This window comes from Peromyscus californicus, unplaced genomic scaffold, assembly GCF_007827085.1.
Source record: "Peromyscus californicus insignis strain IS unplaced genomic scaffold, ASM782708v3 Scaffold_3__1_contigs__length_106647218, whole genome shotgun sequence".
NCBI classification, from domain to species: Eukaryota; Metazoa; Chordata; class Mammalia; order Rodentia; family Cricetidae; genus Peromyscus; species Peromyscus californicus.
Window position 1 is genome coordinate 74,174,462 of NW_026294551.1, and position 25,109 is coordinate 74,199,570.

The 25,109-nt window shown below is 46.5% G+C and overlaps 1 protein-coding gene, 1 long non-coding RNA gene and 1 pseudogene across 2 annotated transcripts; 2 read left to right on the forward strand and 1 right to left on the reverse strand.

Moving 5' to 3' along the window:
- The first annotated feature begins 1,043 nt into the window (after positions 1-1,043).
- On the forward strand, positions 1,044-5,812 carry LOC128122609 (28S ribosomal protein S29, mitochondrial-like; annotated as a pseudogene).
- A 3,601-nt stretch (positions 5,813-9,413) lies between these two features.
- On the forward strand, positions 9,414-18,249 carry LOC128122882 (T-cell-specific guanine nucleotide triphosphate-binding protein 2-like). The gene is made up of 2 exons (XM_052758693.1): positions 9,414-9,702; positions 13,941-18,249. Exon 2 carries the CDS (start codon positions 13,959-13,961, stop codon positions 15,201-15,203), a length of 1,245 nt encoding a protein of 414 aa, XP_052614653.1. The 5' UTR covers positions 9,414-9,702; positions 13,941-13,958; the 3' UTR covers positions 15,204-18,249.
- On the reverse strand, positions 17,339-24,522 carry LOC128122883 (uncharacterized). Its single transcript, XR_008222523.1, has 3 exons — positions 24,369-24,522; positions 24,038-24,195; positions 17,339-17,499 (listed from the first exon to the last, which is right to left on the reverse strand). It is a non-coding gene; the product is annotated as an uncharacterized LOC128122883 (long non-coding RNA).
- Between the last annotated feature and the right edge of the window lie 587 nt (positions 24,523-25,109).

The following is a 25,109-nucleotide window of genomic DNA, read 5'->3' on the forward strand; positions in this document are numbered from 1 at the left end:
TCATGTGCTGTGGAAAGAGGCAGAATGGAAAAGATGAAAGCATGTGGAGTAGGCTGATGTGGGAGGCCTGCTTGCCACCTGGGGTCGTGGTAACATCTGGGCCGAGGCTGCTGTCAAGGGCCATGTCTGGGTCCATGGTCCTACCATAGCCAGGATCTATGTGGACATCCATGGTCCATGTTGCCACTAAAGTCCACAAGGATGCCCAGTGCCCTGTGCCATGTGGGTATCCAAGGGCCATGCTGCCTCTGGAGCCAAGCTGGTCTGGGTGGCCTGTAGACAAATTTCTAAATGGTCTTATTAAATAAAAAACATGGAGCCAAATACAGGGGTTAAAGCCTTAGAGATCAGGGAAATAGGAAGAGCCACCAGCCAATATTACCTCACCAACTTTGCAGCTTCCAAATGCGAGTTACTTCCTGTCTTACCCACACCTTTATTGCCTTGCTGTTCTGCCTTCTCATTGGCTCTTAGCCCAGCTACCTCACTTCCTTATTACTACCTGTCTGTACAGACCTCCAGGTCTCTGTGGTTGGTACTGGGATTTAAGGCATGTGTCACCACACTTGGCCTGTTCCCTAGTATGGCCTTGAACACACAGAGACCCTGCCTGCTAAGTGACAGGATTAAGGGTGTGTGCTACCACTGACTGACTTCTGTGTTTATTTGAAATGGCTGGCCTTTTTCCTGATCTCCAGGCAAACTTTATTTATCAAAGCACAAATAAAGTATCACCACATTTTAGCACAAACAAAATATCACAGTGGCCTGTGCTGCCACCCAGGGCCCTGGTGTTGTCCAGGCCCAGGCTGCTGCTGAAGGCTATGTCCGGGTCCAAGTCCCTACACTAGCCAGGGTCTGGGTCCACAGCTGTGGCTCCTGTTGCAACCGAAGGCCATGTGGTTGCCTGGTGTCTAATTAGCCACTCTGGACCATATTGTTACCCGGTGACCATACTGCAGCCAGAGCTGTCCAAACCTGAGTGCCCCATACTACAACCCAGTGCCATGGTGACATCCAGGCCAGAGCTGCAACTGAGGGTCATGGCCGGGTCCATGGTTCTGCTGCAGCTTGGGTCTGTGTTGATGCCCAAGGCTCCTGTTATCAACAAAGGCCAGGTGGATGCCCAAGGTCTGGGGCCATGTTGGTGTCCATGGGCCACAATGTCACTGGGGCTGTGCTGATCTGAGTGGACTGCACTGACACCTGGGGCAATGGTGACATCCAGATCCAGCTGCTGCTGAGAACCATGTCTGGGTCCGTGGTTCTACCATGGCTGGTGTCTGTGTGGAAGTCTGAGGCTCGTATTGCCACCAAAGGTCACACAAAAGTCTGGGGCTGAAGCTGCAACCTATGGCCTTGTTGGTGTCTAGGGGCCATGCCGCCACCGAAGCCATCCTGATCTCAGTGGTCAGTGCTTCCACCAGGAGCCAGAATGTCATCTGGGCCGAGCTGCTGCTGAGTGCCATGTCTGGGTCCATAGCCCAGCTGCTACTGGGGTCTGTATTGATATCTGAGGCCTGTGTCACCTCAAAGAGCCATAGGAACCATGCATGGTGAAATCAGAGGGCCATGCTGAGCCGGCCCTGCCCTTCACTGGCCCTAAGAAAGCTGGCCCTGACTCTGGCACTGCAGTGTGAAGGCCTAGACTTAACTTTACAGGCTCTATCTTAGGGAAAGGGCTGCCATCTACAGACCACCTGCTGTACGGTGTGACACACTCCTCCCAATGCCACCAGGACAAATGGAGAGGCACTGGAAAGGTGGGAAAGAAGAAGCAGCAAAGAGGGGTGGTTTTTTGGTTTGGTTTTGTTCTTATTTTTGCTTGCTTGCTTGCTTTTGTGAAGGCCTAGACTTAACTTTGCAGGCTCAGGAATATGGCATGATAACTCAAACAATACAAGCAGTATCCTCCTGCAGACATCCTGTCTGCTGTTTATACAGGAAAGGAAAGCTTAACAGGATCCTGTCTGTCGTTTATGGCCCTTGGAGATATCTAGATAATCCTACTGAGCAGTCCAGATAATCCTGTTCAGCGGGTTGTGGTTCCCCACCAAAAGTCTAGATGAACAGTTTCAAAAAATCATCTTGCCCCATATCCCTTCTACCCAATCCCAAGTTGCCAATTCCCGGCTTGTGGTTTTTCCCTATAAAAACCCTCTACACCTGGGCTTGTGGCCATCGCCACATTTCCTTCCATCTGCCGTGTGGTGGCCCAGGTTGAACCTGAATAAAAGGACCCTTATGTGCTTACATCGGAAACGGGCTCCTTGGTGGTCTCTGGGGGTTTCGAGAAATGGGTACAACACTTTGTTTTCGTTTGGTTTGGTCTAAGTTTTCTTTTGAAGGGTGCTGCAGTGGTGAGGAGAAGATTTGGGGGCACTGGGAGGTGAGTGGAATTAGGGTGCATGATACGAAATTCCCAAAGAACCAACAAAGAAATTGTGTTTTAAAAAGAAGAAAGAAAAATTTTAAAACTGAATACAGGCATATCTCAAAAAGTTCATCTTCCAGGATTAAAGATAATGGAATTTTCCCAAGTTCCTGCCCTGACAAAATTCCTCCCAGAGTCCTAGGGAAGACATTACGTCAGGTATGGGGTATCTGAGGGAAAGGAATCTATGTACACTAAGCTCTTTTGTCCGTTTACTTTATTCCTCTGTGACAAAATTCTATCTATACAGCTTCAGCTCTGTCCTCATATTCAGCTCCTCTCTGTGCCCAGTTTTCCTGTCCTCATAGTTTTAGTAAACTCCTATGCTTCTGACCTGATCTTCGTCCTCTGTTCCTTCGTCCTCCATCTACCCTTCCTAGCTCCTTACCCCTGGCCATGATAAACTCTACAAGAGATCTGCTTTACCCTCTACAGAATCTCTGTTTTCCTCTCTTCTCTCTGGCTGCTCAGTTCTGTGTCTCCCTCTGGAATTCTGATCCAGTCCTTACTGCACCTGGTTATGCAAAAAGCCCTACTGTCCTCAGTCAATCTCTCTGCCATACCATTAGGCTTGAAGGCAAGGGATAGTATGAGCTTCATTTGCACAAGAAACAAAGCTATGCACCTGCAGCCTGCTTGTCTCCTAGGCTTTGTAGGGGTGTTAGCTATCTAGTGGATCAGCGTCTGAGAAGCTTAGCTGTTTGCCAATGTGGTCTGGGAGTATTTGGGCATGCAGAATTTAGCAGAAGACAGCTAAAATATTAAGACTGCATAACACCAAATAGTCTGTGATAAATGGCTTCCCATTTGACAGACCCTTGGCCGGTCAAAGTATAGCTTTAATACACAGCTGAATCTCTATAATATATTCTTTCAGCCCGCTAGACAGGATAAAGTTGGCTTTATCTGAAAGATACAAAGATAGTTCAACATACATAACTAATAAGTGTAATAAATCATATATATGTACTTAAAGACAAAAACTCAATAGATGAAGAAAAGGCCTTTGACAAAATCCTACATGCCTTCATAATAAAAATCCTAGAGAGGCCAGGCATAGTGGATCATCTCTTTAATTCCAGCACTTGGGAGGCAGAGGTGGGCAGATTTCTATGAATTCAAGGCCATCCTGGTCTACACAGTAAGTTCTAGGACATTCAGGGCTTCATAAAGAGATGCTGTCTCAAAAAAAAAAAATCATAGAATCAGTCAGAATAAAGGGACCTTAACACAATAAAGGCTATACACAACAAACCATAGCCAGCATCATCCTAAATGCAGAAAAACTTAGTGACTCCTTTAAACCAGGACCAAAACAGGACTGCCCACTCTCCCCACTCCTTTTCAATAGAATGCTTGAATTACTAGCCAGAGCAGTAAGACAAGAGAAGGAAATTAAAGGGATACAAATAGGAAGAGAAGCCAAATTACCCCTATTTGCAGATGGTATGATACACCTAAGAGGTCCCAAAATGTCCACCAGAAAACTTCTAGATCAACATTTTCAGCAAAGTAACAGAATACAAAATTAACTTTAAAAGATCAGTAGCCTTCCTGCCACATGACCTGAGCTTGCTTCTCAGCTGCAGGACTGGCACCTCAGATCCAGCTGCTCGATACATCACAGCAGCAGGAGCTCTGGTGGTGGACTCACGAGAGCAAAGTCGATGCTGACAGGAATAACCAGATGTAGTGGAATATTTTAAGGTGTGTTACTTTTGCATTTGTTTAACTCTGTAAAGCTGTGTTACTGTGCCTGTGTAAAACACCTGATGGTCTAATAAAGAACTGGCCAATAGCAAAGCAGGAGAAAGGATAAGTGGGGCTGGCACGCAGAGAAAATATATAGAGGGTTTAATCTGGGATTAGTGGTCTAGCAGCCAGAGAAGGAGGAGAACTCCTGGGGCCAGACACCCAGCTACACAGCAAGCCATGGAGTGAGAGTAAGATTTATAGAAGTTAGAGAAAAGGAAAAGCCCAGAGGCAAAAGATACATATGTTAATTTAAGGAAAGCTAGCAACAAACAAGGTAAGACCGGGCATTCATAAGTAAGAACAAGCCTCTGTGAGTGATGTATTTGGGAGCTGGGTGGCGGGGCCCCCCAAAAAGAGCCAAAACAAACAACAACACCAGGCTTTTCTCCAGGGTCTAGAAGTTGGACCCAAGATAGTTTTTACATGTGTTGTCCACACATCTCAGAGCAGTCAGGTTCCAGCTGGGTATCCCAGAGCTGTTTCCCCACACCAGAGACAGTGACCTGGCTAACTACCGGAAACAGTGTGAAGGTCATCACTGCAGCATCCCCCTCCAGGAGCTGAAAATAGTATTTCCTCACAGTCTGCCTCTTCAATTTGTGATACAAGTGAAGACTTGTCAAAGCTTGCCTGATAGTTAAGAAAGCAGCTCTAGAGCTTCTGGGCCACCTGAAAAATACCGATTTTGCTCAACCAGCTGTGGATACCTTCTCTTCGGGGAGAAGGGAACAGGAAGAAAATCTCAGTCTTTGCCATGCTGTTCATTTCTGTGCAAAACATGACTGGCTGATTCTGCATATCCCAGACGCTCATCTTTGGGCAATAACTGCGGGGAGTGTCTGCAATCCACCTATAACAAACAGCACTTTGATCAAACCTTAGAGGCTTCCACCTGGCTGAAGAATTTCAAAACTCCAGATGAGCACTTCCTGAGCCAGGCAAAAGTTCAAGAGAAGTATGTTTGGAATAAGAGAGAAAACATTGAGAAAGGCATTCCTCGGGGAGAAGTTGTTGACCTAACACGAGTGAGGCCTGCCACAGATGCCTTTGGGACTGCACCGAAGGAGCTAAGAAGGCTCTTTTACCTCCTAGTGGCAGCGGGCATTGAGGGAATGCCCTCTGGGGAGGGCCCAGGCTGAAAAGAGAAGGTTTTTCCCTGATTGCCCTAGAGGATCAGCCCTTGTCCACAGCCTAAGGAAAATGGGGAAAAATGATTGGCATGGAGGTGCAATCATGTTGAATTTGAGTCAAACACGGTCCCTCTTTAAGTCCCAAACAGTCAGCCCCAACAGAAGAGGGAGGAAGGAGCTGAGGTCCCACCATGTCCAGCAGATGGGCAACACTCCCACCACATCCAGCAAATGGGCAATACTCCCACCATGTCCAGCAAATGGACAACACTCCCACCATGTCCAGCAAATGGGCAATACTCCCACCATGTCCAGCAAATGGACAACACTCCCACCATGTCCAGCAAATGTGCAATACTCCCACCATGTCCAGCAAATGGGCAATACTCCCCACAACGTCCATCTGCAGATGTTCCCTACCTCCAGCTCCTATGATCTTTCTCCCCCCTCTTCTGCAATATCTCTGAGCTGTGGGAAGAGGAGTGTGCTATAGAGTTACCATTTAGAACTGAGCACTCCACGATCTCTTATTTTCTGAATATTAACCAGTTGTTAGTCTATATGAATCACCAATGACTGCAAAAGGAGCCTCTCTGATAAGAGTTGAGAGAGGTCTTAATCTATGAGTATAGAGATGAAAACGTAGGAGCAATTTATTACTATGTCCATTTAGGAGAATAATAGTATTAGGTTCTCCCACTAGGACCTATGTCCTAGCCAGCTACGGGTTTTTGGCCCAGTTAACAGTACCAGACATCTATCTTTATTTCTACAATAGCGGGAGACCAGTGGAGAGTATTTCTCAGAGCATCTGGTGGGGGGGTTCCATGGTTCATCTTAATTCAGAACTAAGACACCTTCAGTGTCTCCGAGAGGAACACTATGGTTCTCTCTTTAGTTACAAAGCAAGTGATAGGTGACCTCATCATCCCAGATCAAAGACAAAGCTGTGTCTGCATTCATGTGAGCACATTCTGTGCCTGTGCATGTGTGTGTGAGCATGTCTATGAGCTGGTATATGTCTCTACTTGTGTAGTGGGTATTTGTTCCTGTATAACAGATGACCCAGTACACCTAGCTACTCACGTGTGTGTGTGTGTGTGTGTGTGTGTGTGTGTGTGTGTGTGTGTGTGTGTGAGCAAAAATTCTGCACATTCTTGGAATAGTTACATGCTGTGGAAAGTTGTTAACGATCGAGTTATACCAGGACAACATTGTCAAACACATGAGGAGAAGGGCAACAGAGAGGCCATCAATATGTAGCTACTGCGGTGCCATCAAAGGATAAATGTGGGGGGCTCACAGCACGGCACTCAAAATATACAGAGATAAGGCCTTACGTGTGGGAGACTCGGGTCTCAGCTCCTGAGCTCCCACCATCCTTTCCCACTCCTGTGAGCACAGTGTCTGGGATTCTGACACCAAAGTCACCTGCCTCTTGTCTCCAAGGTTCATTGTCCAGATCTCAGCCCCTCAAGAGCTCTAAGGAAATAGGATCTTACAAACGAATATTTCTATGCTCTGGTTTTTGGTTCCATTCATAAAATACAAAATAAAGGCTGGTTTCCTATGTCTAATGAGGTCACATGGAAGAATGAAGCTATCAAAACCATCTTTGAAGACCTACCAAATGATGGGGCAGAAATTTAAAAAAAAAAAAAAATTGGAAATCCCAGACATGAATCAGGACATTCCAGGGCTTTGAGGGCTCCTCCTCACTATGGATCTTCTGATGTGGCTCCCACATCCCTGAGAGGTTTCAGTGACACTAAGTACTCAGAACAGTAGCACACAAAGTAGGCATGACAAGCCAAACCTCAAGTGTGTGCAAGACAGACTCACACCTGATCAATGCCTAGAACACTGGGTGAAGGGAGCGGGACACCGACCAGCAGTAAAATATCTTGTTACAGAAGGGAGGAGGTGATGACTTTAAGCACACAGCCCTCTCATTTTCCTTCCACAGCAAGAAGACTCACACACACAGGGCTTCTAAACTATTAACCCTGTGCAGGTGACCTACAGGCCTGGGCCCACTGAGGAGATACAATTCTGGACAGTAGCACCCAAAGATTTGTGACAAATCACAGCTTTCAAGACAGAATGAGTGGACTCTGGTTGTCTTCTGTGTCTACATACTATGTCCATTGAAGTGTTGTGGGAATTCGGTCCATTCGGCCAGTGGTATAGGGGTAACAGGCCTAGGGGGCGTCTTCTCTGGGTATGTGAGCAGATAAGAACTTGAGGAGGAGGGTCAAGTTCTCTCTCTGGAACCTGGAAGGTTTCTTGACCCCACGGATTGGTGAGCTGGTACTGAGCTTTCCCCACCCTTCCCTGGTAGACGAGGAGGTGGCAGCACCACTTCATTCTATATTCCTTGAGTATGTTATTCCCATTTCATCCCTTAATAAATTATTGACCATACTTCTGTGGGTTCTCATTTCAGAAGTCCTTCCTGCCCAACGAACTGTGAGTTGCCTGATGTCCAGTCACTGAATTCCACTCTACCAAGGAGGGTCTCTACCAAAGAACGTAAGAGGGAAAACAAATACTGACTCTGAGATAAAGGGACATGTTGCCCTTGCATTCCTGAGCTGGAATGCTGGACTCACTGAGATACAGAGCTCTGAATCCCTCCCAGTAACTCTTGTCTTCCCAGGCACCTGCTTAGTGCCACCACATAAAGAAAGCAGAACACAGAAACAGCCTGTTAGTCTCCCAAAGCATGAACTAAAACCTGAAAAGATGTGCACCAGCTGAGGTTCAATGTGGGACAGGCTCCGCTCTGCTGGTCACCCTCGTCTCATCCCTATCCAGAGAGAATTTGCCAGACTTCACCAAGAGGACAGTGGCTATGACTACTGAGCTGTCCTAAACCTCTGAAAGCAACATGGCTCCTCTCCATGCTCACCACATCACCTTTTTCTGAGAAAATCCTCCTCCTTTCCTTGATGGGAATATCACATAGTTGTTGGTGCTTCTGTGACATGCCAGAACACCCTGTCTCTGGTTCCCGTCAGAAGTTCACTGTCTGTTCAATGACTCCAGGTGTTGGGAAACTGTAATCTCCTCCATCACCTGGATCAGACACCTTCTCACTGAGACACGTGATGCAGGGCCAGGGTTCTGAGCAGCCATTCTTCATTGCTCCTGTGTTCTCTTGTCTGAAGACTGCTGATTGGTGAGATTGCAGCAAACAAGGAAGAGGACAGAGAGCAAACCCAGTGGGCGAGGCCACCGTGAGGGTCTGTAGACAGCTAAGCCAGACTCACTGGGTTTGAAGTGTGGGGGGAACATCATGTTCAGAGGATAAATGTGTTAAGCATGTAAAACAAAATTATCTGTAGCTTGTATAAGCAGCCATGAGGAGGTTGCTCCTACTTCGAGTGTATCGTGTCACCCGACCAGCGATGGACCACTTCCTGGTACAGTTAGGCTATTAATAAAAAGAAAAAGGCTGATTGTTGGACATTTCACAGCCTCAGCTATTCCTACAAGGTAATGGGTCACAGGTTAAACAGGCTAACCGCTAAGGTCTGCATTTTATGAGATGCTTGCTTGGATACTTGAAGCATCTGCAGGAATACTGTTACAAGATCAAGCTTTGCCCACACCCAGAATGGGATAGGAGTTAATTTGGCTCCCAAAAATTATAACTTTGTAGGATTTTTTTCTTTATAATTCTTAGGGTAGCAACGGTCAGGGCTTTTCCTGGCGAACTCCCTCTGGTTTGGTCTTCGCTGATCTCTTTTTAATTAAAAGCCTCTAATTTATTAAAACCAAACCTTAAGACAGACCAGTAAATCTCTAAACGACACAGGACCCACAAAAAAAGGAGAGCTTGTCCACAGCTAGGCGCCAACACCTGAGTTAGCATTCGCCAGTGGGGAAGGCATGGGGTCAGACCCAGAGTCTCTACCATGAACTGTGCTTCAGACTTAATAAGGCCAACCTCAAACAGCTTAACCCATCTGTGACCTTCTCTAAAGGACCTCCCTATTGTTTCAAGAAAAGCAGCCATTTCTAGGAATAGAAACTAAAACCAACTCTGACTGCCACCCTTCCGCGGGTGGTTTAGATAAAAAGAGCTCAGATCCAGCCAGAAAAGTATAGACAGCAGGGGCTGTGTGTGGACCAGGACCGATAAAGTAACTGGGGGAAGATCAGGCTCTCCATCCCAAGTGCTCCTCCGTTCTTGGTGCAGTCCTTCCTAGGACATCAGAACTCCACACCTCACTTCTTTTCTTCCTGAACATCCTGAGTCTGAATTCCAGTTCTAGATCATTCCGAGGGGACTGACCCTGCTGGAGTGCAAAGACCTTCCCTGAGAGGAGAGCCTTCAAGAGGTGCCATTGCCATCAGATCAAGGTCACCACTGCTGAGGTAAGTGAACGGTTTCAAAGTTCAGCTTGGCCAATAACCTTACCTGTGTGATAACATGAAGAGTGGAGCACTGAGCCAGGAGGTGGTGGCACACGCTTTTAATTCCTGCACTCGAGAGGCAGAGACAGGTGGATCTCTGTGAGTTCGAGGCCAGCCTGGTCTACAAAGTGAGTTCTAGAGTAGCCAGGACTGTTATACAGAGAAACCTTTCTTGAAAAAAACAAAAAAAGAAAAGAGAGGAGCACTAAACTTGGGCAGGAGAGCTTGGGGATTTCTACTCGGGGAGCATTCACAGCAGCATCCTTCTGGGGCCATCTTCTGTGCCGCAGAGAATTCCGAAGCAGAGAAGCAACAGCCCTTCCCTCCACCTGCTTGTCCTGGGCTTTGCTGGTTTTCTGAAGTAGTCAAGTTTGGAGACAGACAGCAGATTGGGCTACCCAGATGCTCTTGGAGTTGATGCTGTAAGCTCCTCATTTACCCATGAAGATAAAATCCCAGATCAGCAACAACCACAGACAGTCTCTGGCAGGTCAGGTTGAGCCCTCTGGCTTTCAGAGATTCCGCTGCTCTCAGGCACTTATTAGTCTGATGAGTCCACCTTTATAGTTCTTCCTGTGTCTCTCTTGCAGTTTGCAAAACACTTTGCTCTGTATGTTTTCAGGGCTTTGACTGTAATGACTTCAAGAGTTTCTTCTGCTGCTCTGTGTATCTGGAGCTCTACAAGCCTCTTGTATCTATCTGGATGTGCTTTTATGTCCCTAAATTTGGGGACTTTTTGCTAGAATTGGTTGAGAATGTTTTCTCTGCCGTTGGAATGGAGATCTTCTCCTTTTAAGCCCATATGTTTCATGGTGTCCCAAAGGTCACATGTGGTCTGTTCATAGGTTTTTCAATTTTTATGATCATCGCTGATCAAGTCTCCTAATTCCTGTGAATTGTCTTCAACTCCTGCTGTTCCCTCCCCCATATGATCCACTCTGTTGGCAAGCCTTTCCTCTGAGCATTTGACTTAATGTGTTTTTAATCTCTAGCTGTAGTTTGCGTTTTCCTGCCTGGCCCACAGTCAGGACAAATCTCTCTCACCTGCCAGTCCCACAGCCACTCAGACCCGACCAAGTAAACACAGAGACTTATATTGGTTACAAACTGTATGGCCATGGCAGGCTTCTTGCTAACTGTTCTTATAGCCTAAATTAATCCATTTCTATTAATCTATACCTTGCCACATGGCTCGTGGCTTACCGGCATCTTTACATGCTGTTTCTCATCATGGCGGCTGGCAGTGTCTATGTGTCTCAGCCTTCCACTTCCCAGCTCTATTCTCCTCCTTGTCCCGCCTATACTTCCTACCTGGCCACGGGCCAATCAGTGATTTATTTATTGACCAATCAGCAACACATTTGACATACAGACCATCCCACAGCATCTAGCCTCATTTAAGTTGAGACTTTCTTCAGTATTTCTCTTTATTGAATTACATTTTCATACCCTGTATTGACTCCTGTCTTTCATTCAGCTGATTGCTTGAATTCTCTTTCTTTGATCACATTTACATCATCCTTTTGAATTCCTTGTCTGGAACTTTATCTAAGTCATTCTCACGAAGGCTGTTACTCTGGGGTTTGTATGTTTTAGAGGAGATGAGCTGTCTTGGTTTTTCATACAACCAAGTTTTTGTATTCAAATTTGCTTAGGTCACTGGTTGGATTTTCTTTTGTATATATCTATTGGCTACTTATTTTCTAATAGGAAGAAGTAGGGTGTGTAGCTAGAGTTTTCTGGCCTGGCCCACGGTCAGGGCAAATCTCTCTCACCCGCCAGTCCCACAGCCGCTCAGACCTGACCAAGTAAACACAGAGACTTATATTGGTTACAAACTGTATGGCCGTGGCAGGCTTCTTGCTAACTGTTCTTACAGCTTAAATTAATCCATTTCCATTAATCTATACCTTGCCACATGGCTCGTGGCTTACCAGCATCTTCACATGCTGTTTGTCATCATGGCGGCTGGCAGTGTCTCTCTGACTCAGCCTTCCACTTCCCAGCTTTATTCTCCTCCTTGTCCCGCCTATACTTCCTGCCTAGCCAATGGCCAATCAGTGTTTTATTTATTGACCAATCAGAGCAACACATTTGCCATACAGAACATCCCACAGCAAGGGTAGGCTTTGAAGACTCTGATACATGGGGTGGTCAGCAGGGTCAGGGGAATGTGGATGTCCGAGACTCAGAAGTGAATGCTGACCTCCCTGGGTGAGTTGGTGGATAGACAGCCTGCAACTCTGACAGACCAGGCAGTGGGTGGGCAAGAGGCCCGTCAGGCACTGGAGGTTGGGGATCTGCAGTCTTTGAGGTACAGGGAATCACCTCATGGAGTGGGGAGTGGGTAGACAGGAAGGTTCACAGGCTACCCGCACTAGTATGTAAGTGCTGATCCACTTACCTGTGGGTATAAAGATAAGTATTTAGAAAGCAGATAGGAATTACATTGGGAGAGGAAAAGCCATAGTTGGTTCTCCTCTGAGATCTATGACCTCACTAGCAACAGGTGGTTGGTTAAGTTTTCAGTCACCAAGCATGATTTTGTTCTTGTTCAGTCAGCCTAAAGTCCAATTAGAGAGCTGTAGGGAACGGCCAACACATAAACGCCACCACTGCACCTTTAGAGGTATCTCAATGTGATGATCATCATTATGGCTCATAGGTGTCACAGCTGGGTGGGATTATTGAACGTTTTCCTCTCTTGGCAACTTGCACAGCACCTCCTGCTACAATGGAAGCTAGTCTTTGGGGAGCAGACTTTGGCACAGACACAGCTTGATTTCACTCAGTCCCATATCTGAAGTGTGTGGTGTCTTCAGCAAAAGGGCCTTTGAACTTCTAGGGCTCAAGCAAGGGCAACAACAGTAGGCTGTGTTGTTTGGGGAGTGTCATGGACTCCCCTGACCCACAACTCAAGAGAAGTTTCTCATGCCTGACAATGAAGTTTCTGTTACTCTATGGCTCAGAGGGGAGGCATTATCAACCAAGTGGAATGACTTCATTTTAAGTATATAAATATACATATACCTACATATATATATATATACACACCTACACACACACACATATATATATAATGATTATATATATTATATATATAATGATTATATTATATATATATATATATATATATATATAATGATTCTGAATGCTGTCCTTCTATACTTTTGTTTTAACTCTTTCTCCAAGTTAATTCTGGTGTTTTCTTTTTTTTAAAGATTTTATTTATTTATTATGCATACAGGGTTCTGCGAGCATGGATGCCTACATGCCAGAAGATGGCACCAGATTTCATTATAGATTGTTATGAGCCACAGTGTGGTTGCTAGGAATTGAACTCAGGATCCCTGGAAGGACAGCCAGTGCTCTTATCCTCTGAGTCATCTCTCCGGGTGTTTTCTGGAGTATCTGAGATACTGTGGCTTTGAGAAATATTATAACCTTAAAATCTAGTCAGCATTTTGCAGGTCGCTTGTCAGAGATCACCCAGGGTGTCCCTGTCAGGGCCTGGTGTGGAAGCTCTGGTTCTTACTCTGTCTTGATTTCTGACCTAATCACCCCAGAGAACACAGTACAGGGACATACACAACTAAGCAACTGAACACCAAGAAGCAAGGGTCACTCATTTAGGAGTCTGCTTCCACAGAGCCCATGTCCCACCTCTGCTAAGAGAAGAAAGGGGAATTACAGTTAGTTGGACATCTCTTTTCAATTCAGTCGTTTCCATTCCTCATCCAGTGTCATTTACTCATTATACAATAACCATGCAAAGAGATCAGAGGCCTTGAGGACCTACAGACAGTTTAGTGAAGTGTTCTCATAAGGCTGAGGACCCTGCCAGGAGAATTGTTGCTTCTTTAATGTTCTTTTAGGGTGGACATCATGCATAGGTATCATTTTGATGAAAATAATGAATTTAAAGGAAACTTCAAACTGATAATAAAGGTTGCAATGGGTAACTTCACAGAGTAAGTGGAAGTTAAACCAAGAAGTGTAAGGAAATTCCTAGGAGGAAATGAAGCCTGAGAAGGAGGCCTCTTTATAGCCAGGTCAGCACGGAAGCAGCAGCCAAGAGAAGAGTAGAAAGGCAACACTGGATCTGATGTGGTGCAGGGGCAGGGTCCTGCTTTACTGTGCCAGCAAACACCAAGGCTTTAATTAATAATCACAGATTCTCTCCTCTCTGCTCCCTTCAGCTTCTACTGGACAGAGCCATGGCTTGGGCCTCTAGCTTTGATGAATTCTTTAAGAATTTTAAGAGGGAAAGTAAAATCCTCTCTGAGGAAAACATCACCTTGATTAAATCCTACATTGAGCAAAATGACCTCCAGGAAGCACTTTCTGTAATCAACAATGCACTGAGAGACATCGAGAATGCCCCGCTGAACATTGCTGTGACAGGGGAGACAGGGACAGGGAAGTCCACATTCATCAATGCCCTCAGGGGGGTGGGGCAGGAAGAAGAAGGTGCAGCCACCACTGGAGTGACAGAGACAACCATGGAGAGAAAGCAGTATGACCACCCCAAGTTTCCCCAGGTGAAAATATGGGACCTGCCTGGCATTGGGTCCACTAACTTCCCACCACAAAACTACCTAACAGAAATGAAGTTTGCTGAATATGACTTCTTCATTATTGTCTCTTCTACACGCTTCAAAGAAAATGATGCACAACTAGCCAAAGCCATCAAAGAGATGAAGATGAATTTCTACTTTGTCCGAACCAAGACAGATAATGACTTATATAATGAACAGAAGAGTAAACCTAAGTCTTTCAATAAGGAGAATGTCCTGATGAACATCAGAAAAGACTGTTCAAAGCATCTCCAGGAGGTTCTCTCCAGTGAACCTCCAGTCTTCTTGGTCTCTAACTTGGATAGGTCTGGCTATGACTTCCCAAATCTGGAAATGAAACTCCTAAGGGAGCTCCCAGCTCATAAGCGCCACATCTTCATGCTATCCTTGCACAGTGTTACTGAGGACACCATTAACCTCAAGAGAGATTCCTTGAAGCAGAAAGTCTGGCTAGAGGCCGTGAAGGCTGGAGTATTGGCCACCATTCCACTTGGTGGCATGATCAAGGATGATCTAGAGAATCTGGATGAAACATTCAACCTCTACAGGTCTTACTTTGGGCTGGATGATGCCTCATTGGAAAAGATTGCTGAAGATTTTGACATGTCTGTGAATGAATTCAAGGTGCACCTTCAGTTTCCCCATTTGTTTGCAGAAGACAATGATGTGACCTTAGGAGACAGACTAGTGAAATATATCAAACACATTTCCTCCGTTACTGGTGGACCACTTGCTACCTGCATTTACTACAGAAAGACTTACTATTTGCAGAATCTCTTTCTGGATACTGCTGCAAATGATGCCATAGCTCTTCTTAATAAGGAAGCTCTTTTTGAAAAGAAGGTGGGACCATATATATCTAAGCCCCCCGATTACTGGGAATGATGGGAAAATGAGGCACAAGCTCCAGTCAGTACTTACTTTTCACCTTGCCTGGGACACTGACTCATAACCTTTTCCAGAGTAACAAACCTTGTCTGTGGAGCACCAGAGCGTTCATCCTTTTCCTCTTCTGGAGCCAGAAGCTCACTGTGTCAAGTGTTCAATGGTGCTGTAGCATTAGAAGAATCATCAACACTGTGTGAATGCATGAGGAAACCTCATTTACACTGAAGTCGTATGTAAATAACATATGATAATATGGATTTGATTTGCAATTCTGTTATGAAATGAATCCTAGATCTTTAGCCACTGTGAAAGTCTTCACACACTTCTGCATTCTCGCACTGCTTTGAGGGGTTTCTGAAACAGCGGCATCTGGTGCCCAACATTGTATAGACAAACACATCTCCTTAAAAGGTGTGAGCCCCACACAGGAGGCACACAACAGGTGGGGACTGTGACCATAGGCCAAGTTCCATCCCAAAGGCGCTGGGTAAAAAAAAAATAGAAGAGTAAACATACCTATAAATCCCCTTGGTTCATACAAATAAAAAATTTATTTCATTCATACCCTTCAAGGCAAATTTGAGTGAACTGGGAATTCACACTATGTGAATGGCAACTGAAACTCTTCATTTGACCTAGTGGCATTAGGAGCCTTGATATGTCACACAGTATACCCTTTTGTCCAATCAGCTCTACCCACAAATGTTCATTGTAATGAGCCATTGGTCCAGGTCAAGGCCTCAGGCACACCATGATCACGACACTCTAACAGCAACTCCCCTTGGTTATTCTGCTGTTGCCCCAAGACATGGAGAACCTGTGGCTACTGTTCTCCAGGACCAGTCCTTTCACATGCTCCAGTGGTTCATAAATGGGGTAGATAATAGGGTAGGCCAATCTAAGGCCAGTATCTGGGTCTGGATTGTAGCTGAGCATTTCAGTCCCAGCCGCTGGGATCATCCCCTTCAGTAGAGGTGTGGAACCAGCTCTCCTAGATCCCTGTCATTGGGACTAGCTCTCCTATGGCATGGTGTGGGGCGGGGCCATCTCCCTTGTGTGTTGAGGCCAGCTCTTCCATGAGGAGTGGTACCAGCTCTGCTGCTGCATTGTCCAGCAAGGGGCAGGGCCAGTGATGGGAGGGACTGGCTCAGCAAGGTCCTTGGATTTCAACACTGATGGATCCTATGATGCCCTGTGATAACATGGATCATTGACATCAACACAGACCCCAGCTGCAGCAGGAACATGGGCCTTTACATGGCCCTCAGGAGCATCTTGGGCCCTGATGTCACCATGGCCCCAGTGGAAGCACAGGCTACCCTGATCAGTATGGTCCCCAGGCAGCATGACCCTCAGACAGCAACATGGTCTCAGGTGACAGACCAGAGCCCAGGCATCTGCACAGTCCTTGGTAGTAACAGGAGCCACAGACATCAACTTAGTTGCTGGCTGCAAACTCAGACCATGGCATCTTAGTCCCCAGATTGGGGTTTATTTATTCCATTGACAGGTTAGAATGGCTAGTTGAGCAGAGACTGTGGAAGAGGGGCTGATATCTGGAGTCTCTGTTTCTAATTGTCAGGAGACACAGCTGACCCTTCTTCCTACCATACACACATTCTTACTGATGTCCTGTCTAAGCCCTGACAACACACTCCTCCTTGGTTTCACTGTGGAAGACACAACACAATGCTGGTTGTTGAAGAACTGGGGTAGATCAGCTCATTTCATCATACCTGCAGCCCTGACTCATGTTTTTCTGCCAATGTATCCTGAAATGAGGAGGGGAGGGAGGAGAACAGTAGATGGAAATTTCTACTCTCCAGTCTTGCCTTGCCCAGCACTCCTGATGAATCTATTCCACCTGTGGTCCTGCAGCTTCTTGTATAATAATCACTCATAGGCTTATATTAATTACAAACTGTATGGCCTATATATCCAGCTACTTGCTAGCTAGCTCTTTCATCTTAAATTAACCCATTTCTAGAAATCTGTATGTTGCCAGGTGGCCGTGGCATTACCAGTCTGCTGACATCTTGTTGCTCCTTCTGTGGCAGGATAGGGTCTATCCCAACTCTGCCATTCTTCTCTCTGGATCTCTGCTTGGATTTTCCACCTGGATGTAAACCTCCTTGCCGTAGGCCAAAACAGCTTTATTTATTATCCAAATGGGAGCCACATATATCCACAACATACAGAAAGACATCCCACAACAAAGAGCAGCCACTTTTGTCCCTGGATAGCAGGTTACAGGGAAGTGTATTCCTTTAGAGACTTGATTTCACAGTGAGACCTGCAAGGAAAGAGTGAGTCAAGGTCACATGTGGGAGCAGAGTCTGTGAAAAACCCAATCTGCTCACATCAGAGCTAAGACACCTCCACTGTCTCTGAGAGGAACACCAGGGTCCCTTCTTTAGTCACAAAGGAAATTGTAGAAGAACATCATCCTGGAGCAATAGAAGGTACAAGGCACTCACTGTGCCTGATGCATATGTGCATGCGTGCGTGCGTCTGTGTGTGTGTGTGTGTGTGTGTGTGTGTGTGTGTGTGTGTTTGTGTGTGTATGTGTGTGTTTGCACAAAGGTCAATCTGCATGTATGTGTATTTGTGTGTAACTGATGACCCAGTACTTGTAGCTACATACTAACCAAAGAGACATTAGTCCACCCAAGCATGTGGCTCTATCAGGCTTTGTCTTTTCCACAATTCCCTCTGCCTTGCTGAAAACAATTAGATCACATCCCTAAAACAAGCCACCAAGGTCTATTCCCTTACTTGGTCACTTCTTCCTCCTGAGATTGACTACCAAGGTCCAGTTATCAAAGTATTTGAGTCTGTCAATCAACAGCCCCCTTTGGCTCACCTAATTAACATGTCCAATCAAAATATACCACCACATCCTAGCTCACTCTAACACAGACCTCCCCTTTTTCTCTTCTTAAAAATGACACCTGCAAGGTCATTTGCTGCTGTTTTTCTGCCTGAGTCAGAAAACAGCCATTTTAACTTTTTTTCCCTCTTAATAAAGTATCTCTCTGTGAAATTAACTGTTTCGGTGTGGTTTATACCCAATATGAAGTCCAGGAGGGAGCCCCCACTGTCCCCTTCATTGGTACTGAGATTAAAATGGGCCTGTAGCCCTTTATCACCCATTCCAGTCCTTCTGGAGCCCAATTTCCTCATCCAATAGCGGCTCATTGTTAAGTCCCCCACCTTGGCTATCCTGAATAGTACCTCCCAGGTTATTGGGTGACAGCTATCCAGTGTCTACTGTCCACAATCTGTCCTGTGGGATCCGGTGAGACTGCAGCCTGCCATGAACTTCACTGACTACCGTAGACTCCCACGGACTGGCTCCTAGCTAGGCATATCACGTCAGTCTGGTTTGGTAGGGGGCTTCACCCTATCACTCTTGGTGATCACACTGTATACGGTGCCCTCTCTTCCTTGAGAACAAAACTGTCAACAGGTTGGGGATTCATCCTCAGACAAACCGAGGTCTCTGTCTTAGTGATGTTGCCTGGGTGACGCTCCACTCCCTCCAAGAGACTGTGGTGATATTGTGTTCCCCAAAATATTGTGCACCCTAATAAACTTATCTGGGGTCAGACAACAAAACAGCCACAATATTAAACATAGAGGTTAGGCAGTGGTAGCACATGCCTTTAATCCTAACATTCCAGAGGCAGAGATCCACCTGGATCTCTGTGAGTTCAAAGCCACACTGGAAACAGCCAAGCATGGTGACTCATGCCTTTAATCCCAGGAAGTGATGGCAGAAAGCAGAAAAGTATATAAGACATGAGGACCAGGAACTAGAGCTGGTTAAGGTCTTAGGCTTTTGAGCAGCACAGTTCAGCTGAGAGTCATCCAGTCTGAGGAAACAGGATCAGCTGAGGAATTGGCAAGGTGAGGTGGCTGTGCCTTGTTCTGCTTCTCTGATCTTCCAGCATTCACCCCAATACCCAGCTACAGGTTTGTTTTTATTAATAAGACCTTGTAAGATTCCTGCTACAAGAGACTGCTCCGTGGCCTCTCGGGATACACAGGCACACTTGGTATCTCAACTTTGGTCCAAGACCACCAAGGGTGATGGGTTCTGCCCCTCCATTCTGACTGACTCATCTTTGGGAATGTCACCTCCAGAATCTCCAGTAGCTACAGCACTCAGACATCAAATTTCTTAAGCTCATTTCTGCAGTACCCAGTCTTGGCCTCTATATCCACTGGACAATCAATCTAACAGCTCTCAGGATCCTAATATTATTCCGGATCTTTACAACTTTTATGGGTGCACAGAAAAATGGAAATGTTGTGCCCAGATCGCAACCCCCCAGAGAGACCACCAAAGACAAGCATGCTGGAATGCAAAAGCAAGGTTTAATTTGGGATATCCAAAAGCATATCCAAAAGCAATATAAGCCTAGGCAGGGACTTCGTCCAATACATCCAACATAGTGGAGGCTGGAGGAAGTGCCCACCTCTTGCAAGCTCAGTTTTTAAAGGCAAAAACCACAAGGTTACATCATTTAGGGGTGCTAGTATGGGTACAATTTGGATTGGCTCACTTCTAGGGGCTTTCTAGAAATCATGGCTTAATCTTACTTCTAAGGGCGTGGTTGCCCACCACCATTTCTCATTGGCTGCCCCAGGTGGGGAAATTTATGTGGTCAATTACCCTGGAAACCAGGGAGAGGACATTCCATACCTCGTGACTACCTTGTGACTCTGTACTTTTACACTTCCTGGTTTCTGGAATCTGGACTGACTGGTTTCAGTAACTAATGGCCTATCATTAAAGGAGAAATCTTAGGCCTTAGTTTTAGAGTGAAAGCATTTTGGTCTTATTTCTAAGATGGCTCATTTTGGTCTCACAGAAAGAGATCCTCTGCGTCTCTGCTTTTTCCTTTCTGTGCCCCAAGCACCACCTGTACACCTCCTGCTCACCATCCCGGCCTCCTTGCTTTCAGGTCCTGGCAGACTCTTCTGCTCCTAAAACTGAAACTCTGTCCTTTGACCCAGCCAATAAACCACTCCTCCTCATCCTCCTTGTCCTTGTCCTCCTCCTCCTCCTCATGGTCAGTTGCCTTCCCAACAATCTCCTTTGTCTGACACCCTCCCCACTCCTCCATCCACTTGGATTTCACCAAGGCCAGACAGACCAGCCTCTATGGTCTTGGCTCCCAACTCCCCTCCCTTAATCCAGCCCAGGATGCTGCAGAGTCTGCCTGAGCCCACAGCCTCACAGGTCAGGCCCCTGGGGCCAAAGTCCTCAGGTTCCTTCCAACCCACCTGAGCTCTGCTAACATTCCAACAGCACCCCTCTTTCTCCTTGCCCATCAGGCTGGGCCACACTCACTTCCAGGTCAGTCTTTCCTACTCTGCACAGTGCAGCCTGGCCTGGCAGGGAGACATCTGTGCTCATATGCAGAGCACATCAGCCTCTCCAGCACTCCTTAACAACCAGTCCCTCCCTTCTGTGCTACAAGTTCTGCAGCATGCTTAGGCCCCTGTAGGGCTAACGCAACTGACTGAGCCCCCTCCTCCTAACCTCCTTCCCCTGCCTCCTCAGCCACTTGTTCTACCTGAAGGGCTCCAATAGCCCCCACTCCTCAAAGACCCCTCCTTTCAGCCCAGTGCCACTCCCCCTTCCTTCCCAAAGTCAAACTCTCCACTGTTGATAACCAAGGAAATCACAGCACAATTTACAAATTCCTACTGTGATAACACCTCCCTTGCCAAGGCCCTTGCTGCTGCTGCTGCTGCTGCTGCTGCTTTCCCACCTTAACCCTTTCCTGTTCTGATACTGCCTTCAGTTTAAACCTAATCATAGGAAAACTATAATATTCTGTATATTCTTTAACGACAGATGTTTACTACATTCATGGTTAAAGGTTTATTTTCATGCTAAATGATCTCCAATTATCCTCAACTCAAACTTTAAGGCTCAAACTTAATAGGGATAAAGCAACAAGTCCTAACCTTATAAAAGCTGTATTAACTTATGATCTCGTAGAAAATTCACCACTCACATTCCTTGCTTGTCCTCCCCTCAATCCCTCCACACTTCTCTCTCTACCCTAACGTTCTCCAGACCCCCTTCACTCCTGCCCAGAGACTACAAAGGTAGGCAAAGACCTCCTCCCCCATTCCTCTCATATAAAAAAGGGCCTTCTAACCTACACTTCAGCCTACAGTTTTTGTAAAGATGGCAGCTCCTTCCTGTCACATGTCCACATCAGACTGACCCCTCCATTATCAGTAAAGACAGTAGTCACACAGACACAACAGCCCAACAAGCTTCAACCCCACTTTTGTAACTCACCCTAACCCCACCCCAGGTTACCCTACTACACAACCCAGATAATAAGGTAACCAAGACACCTAACCCTCCTTCAACACAGAATATCTCCTAATCCCCACTGTGTATTCATCTTCACCCTCCAGCTCCTGTTCCCTCAAGATCACCCATTCCCCACAAATCTCATCTATCTTCTCACACTCCTACATTTCTTCTGTCCAAATGATTGCCAAAATTCCTCCACCAAGTGACTCCCCTAAATTCATTAACTGTCTAGACATCCTCTGTTGTAGAAGAATAGCTGGAGATGTGTTACATTTGTTTGTGCTATAGAATATTTATTTAATGATGCAAAGATGTGTTGCATTCTTTATGTTACATTTGTTTAACTCTGTGAAGCTGTGTTCCTCTTCCTGTCTAAGACACTTGATTGGTCTAGTAAAGAGCTGAATGGCCAATAGCAAGGCAGGAGAGAGGATAGGCAGGACTGGCAGACAGAGAGAATAAATAGGAGGAGAAATCTGGGAGGAGATGGAGGAGCAAAAGAAGGAGAAGGAGAGGAGGACTCGGGGGCCACACTTTCCCTGAGATCTCTCCCCTTCCCCTGAGATCTCTCCCCTTTCCCTGGGATCTCTCCCCTTTCCCTGGGATCTCTCCCCTTTCCCTGGGATCTCTCCCCTTTCCCTGGGATCTCTCCTCTTTCCCTGGGATCTCTCCCCTTTCCCTGGGATCTCTCCCCTTTCCCTGGGATCTCTCCCCTTTCCCTGGGATCTCTCCCCTTTCCCTGTGTGTTCTCCCCTTCCCCTGGGATCTCTCCCCTTTCCCTGGGATCTCTCCCCTTTCCCTGGGATCTCTCCCCTTCCCCTGAGATCTCTCCCCTTTCCCTGGGATCTCTCCCCTTTCCCTGGGATCTCTCCTCTTTCCCTGGGATCTCTCCCCTTCCCCTGGGATCTCTCCCCTTTCCCTGGGATCTCTCCCCTTTCCCTGGGATCTCTCCTCTTTCCCTGGGATCTCTCCATGGTATCTCTCCTTTTCCAGGTGTTGCGGCCATGTCACACGACCCCCGAGTAAGACCACCACAGAGCCAATATCCAATGCAAAACACACAGGGGTTTATTGGTAACAAGCAAGCCCGGGCTTGGTCCGAGTCCAAAAAACTGGCTAGCCAGGTACAGGAGGACAGCCCTGAGCGCTCATAATGAGGGGTTTTTAAAGGGAAAAACCACAAGAAGGGTAGCAGAAGCCTTGGCGTCATATGATTGGGTGAGGGTTTGTAACCTTTGAATTTACTGGTTGGGGGTTACAGTTATCATTTTTGGGCAGGCCTGGACAAGTCCCAGGCTTTGTTCTTGCCATGGAAGCTGGATGGCCTTGCACCTTCACATTGACCCATGCACGTAGGTCTAAGTTGGTGAAGGGTCCCAGACAATAAACATCTGGCTGAACCTTGAGCAGTCAGAGTACGTGCAGAAAGGGAGCTACTGCAAGGACTATGCCTTTTGTTCATGGCCCTCCCAGAGACCATTTGTTTAAGTCTCAGGAAACTGAAATTGAGGCCTGATCTCTGAGAGAAGACTGAGCAGCCTGTAATGACATCTGCTTGGTCCTTTCACAGGGATCTCTCCCCATTACCCTGGGATCTCTCCTCTTTCCCTAGGATCTCTCCATGGGATCTCTCCCTCTTTTCCTGCTCTTGAGACTCCTTTTCTCCAACTAACAGGGCCACGAACCTAACAGTTTCAAATGTACATCTGAGAAAAAAAAAAATTCTAAACTTATTAACTTTACCACTGTCCAGGTAGTCATCTATCTGTCCTAACAGATTTCAAATCAACTACAGACTACTCCAGCAAACTCTAGCACCAATGCCAGCAGTTCCTTTGGAATCTACCTCCTGGTCCAGGATCACAGACTACACTTCCCTAGCCTCAGGTGGTACAGTAGAACTTGGACATCAACAGACAGAGTTTGCTCTTCCTGGCCTTGACCGACAACCCAGCTTCCTTGGATACCTTAACAACTATGCACCAAGGTCAGCAGAAAGCAGCCAGGGAGAATGATGCCCATTTACCCAACACCCAGCCCCCCAAATATAAATCAAAAAGGTGAGAGTTAGGGGACACTAGCCCACTGGAGCATGTAGCTCTGGCAGTCCTTGGCCTTCTCCCTAGTTCCCTCTGCCTTGCTGAAAATCATTACATTACATCCCGAAAGCTAGCCCCCAAGGTCTATTACTTATTTGGCATTTCCTCCTCCTGAGGATGACTACTAGGGTCCAGACATCAAAATATTAAAGTCCAGCAATCAACAGCCCCCTTTGGCTCACCTAATTAACATGCCTGATCAAATATACCACCGCATCCTAGCCCACTCCAACACAGACCTCCCCTTTTTCTCTTCTTAAAAATGACACCTGCAAGGTCATTTGCTGCTGTTTCACTGCCTGAGTCAGAAAGCTGCCACTTTAACTTTTCTTCCCCCACTGGGCATGGGGTGGGGGTGGCAGTGTATGGGGGTCTCCATCACTAACCTCTGCAGTTAACAGTCGGGTCAGGTCTAAAGAGCATGAGTTCAGTAGGTTCCTGGAATGGTGAGATATGGTGGTAAGTGACGAATGAATAGATCCGCATGAGGACAACACTGTTGAACACAGGAGTGAAAGCACAGCACAGAAACACTCCTCAGATCCTGCAAAACCCAGGAAAGTAAAGTGAGAAACACTTGCCCTGTGCATTTGCAGTGACCGACTCCACCCAGCCCTGAGTTCAGCAGGGTCAGTCATGAGTCATCCCACAGCCATTCTGTGTATTCTAACCGTCCCACTTCCTGTTATGCTCAGAAGAGAACGAAATGGTTCAGACCTTCCAAAACTGTGCTTCTGAGAGCCCATGGGAGCTGTGAGTGACACTTTCTCTGCCTTCTCAGTAAGACATCCAAGACCTCAGAAGTGGAGAGGTTGTGAAAGGTGTGTGTCAACGTGAATCAACTCCAGTGATTTATGACACGACACAAATACTTCTGGGTAATGTTATCTCAATTGATCTAAAAAAGAAAAGAAATAGATAAAAGGTGGCCAGAGTCATTACTCAGTACAGGAGGGTGTCACAATAATTACTCTGTTAGGTAGAGGATTACAGGGGCCTGAGATCTACCTTCACCCCTGGCTAAATGCACTGGGAGAAGTCACGCACTGGGAACAGGAGATGGTAGATCCTGAAAGAGAGGAGACAGGGCACTGAGCTTCATCGAAATTGGCATAGATTCCCTGGATATTTGGAAACATGTGGACCAAGGTTTTTGGTTGTATGGGATGGAGGATGGTGCACAGGGTAAGGTTTACCAGGGAGGCAGCAACAAGCCCTAGAGAATGGCATAAATTGTATCTTGAGTGAGCAAGGCAGATGGACAGTGTGGACTTGAGCACAGTGAGTGTTGTGTGACAACATTTTTCCTGGGTGGACAGAGCACACTCATCTACTCACCCCAGATAGAGAGCTCACCACAGACAAAGACACAGTTGTGGGGACTCTGACCAGCTCATTTATGATGAACATGGCTCTGGCAAGCCTTGCTCTTCTCTATCATTCCCCATGCCTTGCTAA

What these genes read in the sequence shown, in the direction of transcription:
- LOC128122882 (XM_052758693.1), top strand. Translation starts at nt 13,959, where the DNA reads ATGGCTTGGGCCTCTAGCTTTGATGAATTCTTTAAGAATTTTAAGAGG.